This window comes from Argopecten irradians, chromosome 13 (assembly GCF_041381155.1).
Source record: "Argopecten irradians isolate NY chromosome 13, Ai_NY, whole genome shotgun sequence".
Lineage (NCBI taxonomy): Eukaryota > Metazoa > Mollusca > Bivalvia > Pectinida > Pectinidae > Argopecten > Argopecten irradians.
In genome coordinates this window covers 3,935,130-3,945,715 of record NC_091146.1, presented here as the reverse complement: position 1 = coordinate 3,945,715, position 10,586 = coordinate 3,935,130, and the positions used below count along the sequence as shown (strand labels likewise).

At 36.0% G+C, this 10,586-nt stretch overlaps 1 protein-coding gene across 1 annotated transcript; it reads left to right on the top strand.

Moving 5' to 3' along the window:
• Positions 1-2,369: 2,369 nt before the first annotated feature.
• On the top strand, positions 2,370-10,418 carry LOC138306320 (serine-rich adhesin for platelets-like; the record flags this gene model as incomplete). The annotated part of the gene is made up of 3 exons (XM_069246755.1): positions 2,370-2,606; positions 3,486-3,861; positions 4,929-10,418. Coding segments are annotated over 3 exons (3,759 nt in total), but the record flags the coding sequence as incomplete, so codon positions are not given.
• Positions 10,419-10,586: the final 168 nt, after the last annotated feature.

The following is a 10,586-nucleotide window of genomic DNA, read 5'->3' as shown; positions in this document are numbered from 1 at the left end:
CAAACGCCGAATAATAACGGAAGGTATTAACATTTGATCAGTATTCAATATTCGCTTAATAAAAAGGTTTTGACTTTAGTTTAACTAGGCCCAGTTTTATTATCATTCCTCAAATTTAAGGAATCCATTTGCTTACAATTATCCATATGAAAGCATTACAGAAGTTAAGGAAGGAAGGCTCCTTAACTTAGTATTTGTTTCCTTAAATAATCTTATGCTTTTCTATGGGAAATTTCAGTTAAGGAATTCCTTAAAGTTAAGGAATGTTCATGAAACTGGGCGCTGGATTTTTTCTCTGACTTAATTCCGCAATGTCACTTTCCGGACATTCATTGTAACTGGGCAGCACTAAAAATGTCCATCAGTGTTGTTTATATAAGTGCCTAATCACATCAATATCGTGTTATATATAAAATCAAGAGTGATAATATCTGAGGAATGGCATAGAGTAAATATTAAATAAAAAGGTCAATTATTACTAAAACAAGAGAGATTTTTATGAGTAATGGCGATATAAAAAAATGACTCATCTCATCTGGCTAGGAAATTAAGTGACTAATTGTTATCCCGTTATCATTTCATACATAAATGTCAAACAATTAACAATAGGACGTTCTTTTAATTGATTTCGTATGGGAACTTTTCCTTGTACTGTTTCCTCTGTGTGTCTGTCTTAATATGTAATGATGACTAATGACAGTATCGATGATGATGATGATGATGATGATGATATGATGATGGTGATAATGATTTTTTTCTAAACTTAATGTTTCAACTTACCGGTGTTTCATTCTACGTTAAAGGTTATTATGGACTAGGTAATCCGGTAATTCAAGTATCACACCATCAACGGTGGTTCAGCCGTACTTAAAAGTCCCTTAATAACAATACATAGAAAAGATTCATTGTTTTTTATGAAAACTAGTTATAACTCATAGTGAGGTAGACATTTTGATATCACGAGGGAATTATAGTATTCATCAAGACACAGGGGATGTTGCATGTATTACATTTGTTTCTCGTTTCCATTTACAGTAGTACATCACTACTAGTTTCGCCAAAGGTTATTCTGTCATTGTACTGTACAGACATATTTGCCCTTGCGAGTATTACGTTGGGTTTTTGGTGAGCATAAAGTCATATTTCAACACAAAAATATGACGTCATTTCTCTACACAAAAATTAGTTAAAAGCGTGGTAAATTGATATGTTCACTAGAGTGGTATGTTCACTGTAAAACCTTATATTTCACTACGAAAATTGCAAAAAGTGTGTATATTGCAATCACATCCTAACACTTCCTAATTAATCTTCCAATATATCAGTTGTTTTATTAGCATTCAATTTATTTTGTAGAGCGTTTCCTCTAAATCGTTATAACTTATTGGAAAACATATACAATTAGGCCTTTATTGTATCTCAGATACGAAGAAAGAGTTCACATATAGTTAAAGCTAAATGTTCCGTTTATAACCGAATCAAGCCGAGTAATGTATTAATGAACAGCATTTCATTGATATATTACTCTAACTTACAATTAACATTCATTAATAAGCTCAGCGTAGACAGCATACTCGGCACACCCATTGGCGCAAAAAATGAAACTTTTACATGCAATTAAATTCAAAAAGCATTAGTTAGTTTAATCTTTTGTGCGTGCACTTTAGCCAAAAGACAAATAAAATGCCATATTAATATTCAATGGCATGCTAATTACGAAAAATATTCTCATCGCTTTACATGCAATTCTTACCAAGTACGTAATGCTGTCACGTGACTACGTGACGATGTCATGTGACCTGTGTCTGTTACTCGTCACCGAGCGGCTTGTTAGCGGCCCATTAACGTCCCAATTCGGGGCAGTGTTTATGTAGCGTAAAGAGGTTTTCGATGTCGTTCTGCCCCGCGTGCGCTACATATATACATCCACGATACAAAAATTAATTAACATGTTAGCTTTATCAGTTTGATAAATGTTTTCAAAATGATTATTTGGTGTTTAAATTATCATATATGACAACGAGTGACATGTGTAATGATGGTATTTGACTTTATGTGTAAAACAACTTGTCTTCATTTTCAAACAAAATTTCAAATTAAGTTAGAAACGAGACTGGATGGAGACATGATTTTAAACTAACCAGACTGGGCTGTAGTTTGATAAAAACAAATAACATATCAGCTATGCCCTACAATAAGGTATTTACCTACTTGATTGGACCAGAGGAGAGTATTAACCGGAACACCACAGATCATGATTGTCAGTAGCCAATCATCCAGGTCGACTTGAAGGTTTTTGTGGCGGATTTTAATGACCGTGCGATGTTGGTTAATTGTGTAAAATTGTATAACATGAGTTCATTATTTAATGTAACATATCGTTGTCCCAGCCTTACGTGACACTGTTAAAGACCGTCACAAAAATGGACGTACAAATTCCGTATGTAGTGCTGGTCTTTCTGACAATTCTCCACCTAACGTCGGGGCGAGGCAAAATGGTGGAACCGCCTCAGAGGTCAAGTCTATGGAGGCACGAGGAGTGGAACGGCAAACCAATGGTGGCCACAAATAACGATGATGGGGGTCTCAACTGTGGCGGATACTGGGTAGGTCGCCGAACTTCAAGTTATATACCAATTTGTGTATGTTTTTAAATGTCTCGGACCACGTGTGGGAATGGACATTTATCAAAGACAACGGAGAGACCTTTAATATTGTATTCGTCTTAACTATATTGTTTTTTTAGTTTTTAACCATACAAACCTATAACCATGCTACCAAACTATTATTCCTGGTTCAATAACTCGGCGATGATATAAGATATAACAAAAATACATTTAATACTGTATTCGTCTCAACCATACAACTTTTTAACGAGCCTACCAAACTGCAAATATTTCCTTGTTCAAGAACTCGGCAATAATACTTTTAATAAGTAAAGAAAAGGTAACGAAAATACAATTAATGTTGTAATCTTCTAATTTCAAAGACACAAACTATCTAAGATATCTTCCAGAGAGACAACAACATTCCAAGATACCGTGTAACCGGTTACTTTTGCAGCTAAACGTATTTTATCTTACTTCATAATTAACTTAAACATCTATATTTTATACTACTGACATATAATACAAACATCTAGGTGTACTCTAAATAAACTGCGAAGGATTGTGACGAGAGTACACTCAGATTTTTGTGTTATAAAACAATATTCAAATTAATCCTTACCATTCTATTCACAGCAACAATCATTTCTTAAATTTTTTTGGACCCTGTTTTCTATGAAATCATTACACGATTATCTTATTCCTTCAAAAGTGGTATGAGAAATAGCGACGCCATTTTTCTTTTATGGGGTGATAAAATAGTAAGCCAATGAATGTAAAGATAATGTAGTTTTAGTAAATAAATTATATCTAGCAAGTTTAAATCTGTATAATGTTTTTAATTATAATGCATATAATAGGTTCTATATTATTTACCAGAAACTACATGAAGTAAACCATCATAGATGCGGTATATGCGGAGATGCGTGGGATAACAAAGATCGACCAAACGAGGCTGGCGGGCGATACGCGCAGGGATACATAGCTAGGACGTATTACCATGACAAAAGTAAACTCATCAACGTCACGGTTGACATCGAAGCAAATATTGGCGGATATTTCGAATTTCGACTTTGCCCCAATAACGACATAACGAGAAAGATTACTCAGGAATGTCTAGATAAACATCACCTGGTGATTAACGGGTATGGACATAGATTATATGTGGAGAGAGACACGGTGTATGATCTCCAGCTGAAGATTCCAGAGGACCTCACCTGTACCCAGTGTGTACTACAGTGGAAATGGAAGGGATGTAAGTAGAATATTTATATTGCGTAGAGTCGTATGTCCTCTTCATGTGAATCAATTGTTTTTTTCATAAGTTTTTATTATGATTTCTTCCTAAAAATTACGTCCTTCCATTTATAATGTCAGAACTGCTGTAAGCAACTACGTTATATCTTGTTTGCATTTTTCTAAACCCTGATGTATCGTGAAAGCCCAGATGATTTGTTCATATCCGTTCCGGGAAACGAAACCCGAGGCAGAATGTTTAGCAACGTCCCGACTCGTCTACCATTGGACATTTTCATATTTCGTCAATTTCTACAGTATATGTCTGATGTTAAATTGCGAGGCGGTTAAAATAAAAGTACACTGATTGTATAACTCTATAACATATATTAAAGTTAATCTTTGTTACTCTATTCGTTGCTGTGAAACTCTAAATTTCTTAAGGGATTCTTTTGCAATGAAATCATAACGCCGTTAATGGTTCGTAGTCCCAATTAACGGCGACGCTACTGACGGTGAAGTCATTTTTCCTTTCAGCCAATATAATTAATTTTTATTTGTTTTTATAATAAATCCAACTTTCTGATTAGCAAATACTTTTTCTTCAAATACTATGAAAATAAATCTGAGAATGGCGCGAAAACTCCATGTTATTATAACGTCACAATAGAGATGTCGATGTTGCGTATTGATTTAGAAAAAAATATTCCATTGGAAAGTCAATAGAATCGTACGTTTACAGCCACGTTTACACGTGTTTTTGTTATCAGGTAGTATGAAAAAAATAATTATAAGTATTGATGTTACTATTTTTTAACTTCATCTGGTTATGAAATAAATTTTGTTTGCTCTTTATTTTTGTGAGAATCCGCTACGCGGATTCACACAGTTTGCAAACAAAATTTCTTTCATACCCCGATGAAGTTAAAACATTACGTCAATGATTAAACCAATAAATAATGTTTTCAAATGATACATGCCTTCGTGATGTTTGATAAATAAATGTGTCGAGGCAAAAGAGACATGAAGGAAATTTCATTTTCCATATCGGATCTTAGTGAATTATCTCCCTTTACTTATTTTCAGCTCATTACTGGGGGATGTGCGACGACGGGTATGGTGGTATTGGATGTGGAGACCAAGAGGAATATTACAATTGTGCCGATATCGCTATTCTAACGTCCAACGACACTGCAACAAAAGACACTAAGAATACAAAGGAGAGTATAATCCATGACCCAAATGACCCTAGAATCCATGCGTGGAGCACTGGAGCTACTGAACGTCCCGCCAAAGATACAACATCATCGTGGGTTTCAGGAAACTCAATATCAACTCCATCTTGGTTACAAGACCTCCTTCTAGTTGCAAGCGAAATGGAAAAACCAAATAAGGAAAAGAAGCATCATAAACAGCACAAACATACGAAAAGTAAGTCTGGTACAGTATCCAGTGCTGCACCGATGCTGAATGTGACGTCTACAACCATTCCAGTGCATAATATCACTACTCTACATGGAAATGATACGTATCATAATGTTACATATGATGTTGAAAACAGCACCGACGGGGAGGTAAATACCACTGACTTAGGACTTGTAACGTCAGAACATTTCAACAACGAATCGACAGTAGATTTAGGAAGATTGGACCTTGTTCATATGAATAATACGAATGACACAGAATCACCTGGCCAGGATGGCCTGAACACATCCGGTATATGGGTTGAAGCAGATCCTGGTCAAAAATATCATCAAAAACCTGACACCGGGTCTCCTGTCGTCAAGGGCATTCCGATATCTGATATATTTCTTCAGACTGATAATAACGCGTTACATTCAGAAACCGAACTACCATGGGAAAATTCGGCGATTCCGTCCGACAATTCCCTAAATTGGAATAAGGATATTCATGTTTCAACTGAGAAAGAATCAAAGACATTCTGGGCAGTATCAAACGCAATCGGTTCTACCACTCCTGATCAGGAGACAGCGGTCTTACATAAACATAGCAACAAAGACAATATAACAGAGCCTGTCTCGGATTTGAATACAAACATCGTCCATGTCACCCACATACCGACAAGTACAGGAAAAGCTACCACAGGTACATTATTTAATGTTTACTCGACAACATCTGATGTTGAAACAAATACCGAGCAGACGACAGATGCCGCCACGACTGACGTTCAAACACCAGAGCAATCGTCGGATGCAGCTTTCCGGAACCGTATTGGTTCTCCGGGAATCCCGATTTTAGCGAAGGATTACATGGATATAATGGGGCAAGGGACCATTTCTCCGTCCCCTCCCACCGTCACAATGGACAACCAGATCCCGGCCACCACTGACTACCCATCGTCCGCAGTACACGGACATAGTATAGACAACAAACCAATGGTTCTTACCACGGCCGTAACTGAACAAACTCTCATTGAAAATGACGTAACAACTGACGTCATTCATGACGTTATAACTGATATGACAACCTCTGATTCCCCTTCAACCGACCGCACTAAAATTAAATCTGTTATAGATGAATTCGCAATTAATACTGAAAACATGCCTCATATATTAGAATACATTACCACTCCCAGTATATTGTCTGTGACAGTACAACCTACAACTCCACCTTCGTACCACTCCTCGACATTTAATTACGACCCAAGTCCTGACACACAGAGTACAGACCCAACGCCTACAAATACCTCCGAAAATATACTATTTGAATCTTCAAACAATACACTTTTTGAGCTGTCAAACTTCACTAAAAATAATATCTCCCTCAACGAATCTTTTGTGGATATTTTCGTCAATCAAACGAGTGATGTTATCACCGATGTTATGAACACTACAGATATTACAACACATAACGATTCCTACCCAACCACTGATGCTGCAAATTATACGGAGAATCCGCAATCTACCAGCACTTCCGAAGTGCAGCTGCAACGACCGCGGCATACTCTTGTCCATGCCAACACAGCCATCGAAACAACGACGGAAGGAATCATATCACATTTTGATAAAAGTACGGCCTACAGTGTCACAAAAGAGATGGTGGAAAATACCGTATCTACCACACCAAATTACGGATCTGAACCTATTTGGAATGAGGGTCAAAATGGGGGTGATGTAATCGCTAGAAATGAAAACAACCCGGAAATCTTGATAAAAAACGTAACCGATGTTTTGAAAAATAGCTCGGGTACAGAAAATCTCCAATGGATTTTATCGGGTCATATGACTAAATCTAGTCCAAGCAATGAAGGGATACCAATTCCACATTTCGGCTCCGTGAAAGCACCACTTTTAGGCGGAGCAGCTGAGAAGGTTGATATCCGTACCAATAAAGCTAATGTCAGGGCGTCGATGGTACAGACATACAGACCAAGAAATAAGCCCGATGCAGTGTTGAAGCCTACTAACTTCTCAGCGCAGAATAAATCTGCCTACCGTACAAACCTATTTACCGGTCCATCAAATATCAGAAATGATCCGACGACTACGGAAAGCTTCATTCAATCAAACCACCACTCGATTCATAAAGATCATGGTCCTAAATGGATAGATATTTCAGCAAATATGAGATTTCAGGAAACATCAACCACCGGTAAGTTTGACTCCGTTCCCATTGTTGGTGGGGCACAGGCAAAACCTACCCCGACCACCGACAATTTTAAACCTGATATGATTCTACCCCGTGGTAGTATATCGTTCAAATCCAGCGGGAAGAAAACTGGACAAAACGCCGCAAGTCCTACACCTGAATTTCACAACAATGGTCAGCTTTCTTATGGAGGACAGGATATTATCGATGCTGGGAGGACAGTAGGGATCCCTTTGAGTCAGATACGACCGGGAATTGGCGGCGTCTTGTCAGACGGGAGACAAATCATTTCCGGACTAGATTTTGTCGACACGGACCTGCAATATGAAACCGGAAATAGGACAGTGGCCATGCCATTGATTGGCAATGCAGCTGATGTGGCTTCAATAGCATCCAATGCTCAGATAGAACCACCAGACGTGTCAATGGCCTTCCAGTCACCTGTGGCCATGAGGAGGATCTCACAGGAGTCACCTATGGATAAAGTTGGTGGTGATTCGTTCATGCACCCTCCCCCTCCCAGTGAACGGTTAAATATGCGTCCTAACCAGGTTATGGAGGACATTATGCGGAAGTTAACGCCAGAACAAAATTCACAGGGTTCTCAACGACCCCAGGGTTAGGACAGAAACTGAAATAATAAACGATGATAATTTATCTTACAGTGTATTGTCACAAGGAATTTGCGAAATATTGACATTGTCGTGAAGAAAATATTAATTAAATAATAATGTGATTTTTTTCACAGCCTAACAGTCAGCTCTGAAAATTTATTGAGTTGACAATATGTTTCTTATCGTTTAGACAATTTTATGATAACCGTACTGACATTTTAAATAAGTAAGTCAGGTCTGACAACAAAATGGTGAGACCTTAAAATTTGGTGTCCAATCGAATTGCACTTTGAGATATTACGAAACCTCCTGTCAAAACCTAAAGATCAGTTAAAGAGAAAAAAACGGAACTATATTTATTGTATGTATAGAATATCATATCGTTAATTATAATCTACATGTTTTGTATATCTAAATCATATTTTTTATTAAGTATGTTTTTATAAAATTCACAAACCATTGCAAATTTCTAACAAAAATGTGTACCTGATACATATGGATGTTAACCCGTTTGTAAAATTGACAATTGTGTTCCAGCGCTGACTTCACATTATTCACTAGGAAATGACTCGCGTTAAGATTTAAATTGGTAGTTTGATTAAGTCTAACTTTAGTGGAAATACATAAATAACACAGAGACGTTTTACGTTTATTTTTGTATAAACGTCTATTTCATGCCTTAAATGTCGCTTATTTCTCATTTGTTTCATTCACCGTTTACTGCAAGTATAATTAATATATAAAATATATAGACATTCCCCCATGAATTAGCAATGAGTAAAATATAATATATATGATTATCGTGTGTTTTTACCACAAAACAAGAGACGATTATGTAAATGACAAGACTAGATAATAATTCATGCCATTAACTCAATACAATATGTAACGAATGTTGCACTAATTGTTCAAATGTCTATGACTTCACTCGAGCTACATCGAATTCGCAAAGGTGAATATAAAAAAGAACGTTTCGAACAAAACTTAATTCAGCATGGAATGCAGACTTTTATAACCTGAGCTCCTGACGTTCTATGTACAAACCTTGTTACATTAAAATGGATGTTATGTTTAGAAAAAAAGAAATATCATAATCGTTGTTGCTACTTTTGTTTTTGTTTGATTTAGTTCTTCCTCCAGTGGTAAAGCCATAGCTTTAACATGGGGAAAAAACCCACTTATATAGCCTGGGGATGAAGTGTAAGTGACCTTGTTGTTAAATATTGACCTTTAAACCCCAGTATACCAGTAATGTCTAGGTAAGCTTTAATTTACCAACCATTAAAATACAGCTATGCAAATTTCAGTATACCTGGACCCGACTTAACTAAAACGTTTAATGCACGTTATTGTTTCACTTAACGAAATGATTCGCGTTAAATCAATTTTAACTTTGTTTCGGGATACCGAGGTATGATTTTTAAATGAGCAATATTAAAAAAAAATGTTATAGAGAGATTACAATGTAGCAGCTGATTCAAAGCTCTGGGATCAAGTATCAAACGCGTCATGTTTGGTGATTTTCATGGCAAGTCAATGTTACATTAAGTTTTGACTTTTATACAAGGAAGCCAGCTTTACACGAATTAGAAATCTTCTTACTAAAAAGTATTTAGATAAATTGATCTTAACTCGATAATTCAGAATATTTGTTGTGGTTACTTCTTTTATTTATTCTTACATTTATTAATATTCTTTGTTCTCAGGTGGCATGAAAGTTAGGTATGTGGTATGGTCCTAATTTCCGAAAATTACTAAGGTTTGGTAAACGATGAGAGATAACAGCATTATAAATGAGCGTTCATTTTATATGAGATTTTACAAAACTAGTCTCAGAAGTTTTAATTTTTGTTCAAGGATTAAAATTCGAAACGAGTTTCCTAAAATCTCATTGGAACTAAACACAAATTAAGATACTTTTTATCACATAGCTACATAACCTACATGTCCAAGAACTTCAATATGTATCAATATGTGTTGCGAAAATCCAGCGGAGCCCCATTTCGTCACGTCGTCTTCGAATACTGACGTAACGTCATTGTTTACTGACGCCAAGTCGTGACGTCACAATTACCTTCAAGCCAATAAAAATCGTTCCATAAATATTTTATTCCATTAGTGTCATATACAAACCTATCACATGAGCGTAGTCACTGGCTCTCCTGAACATCTAAAAAAAGCCCTTGTTTTCATAGTCCACAGAAAAACAGAATTGTATTTCACTTATCATAGGAATGTAATGGAATTGAAAATACTAATCTTGAATATTATGTTGATATTTATATTGATTATCGATCGGATAATTTCAATGTGATTCGCATCATTCGGGAATAAAATGAAAGTAAGAATAACATGTTTGTTGTTTGTTTTGCGTGTATTACAACTGTATTTGTGGAATTGTTTTACTTTTTATTTTAGTATTTTGAATTTTTAGTATAGCTTTATTTTATTTTATTAGTATTCATTTTTACCTTTTTTATTAATATTTTTTTTAATCTTAAACGCCGCTACATAATAAATC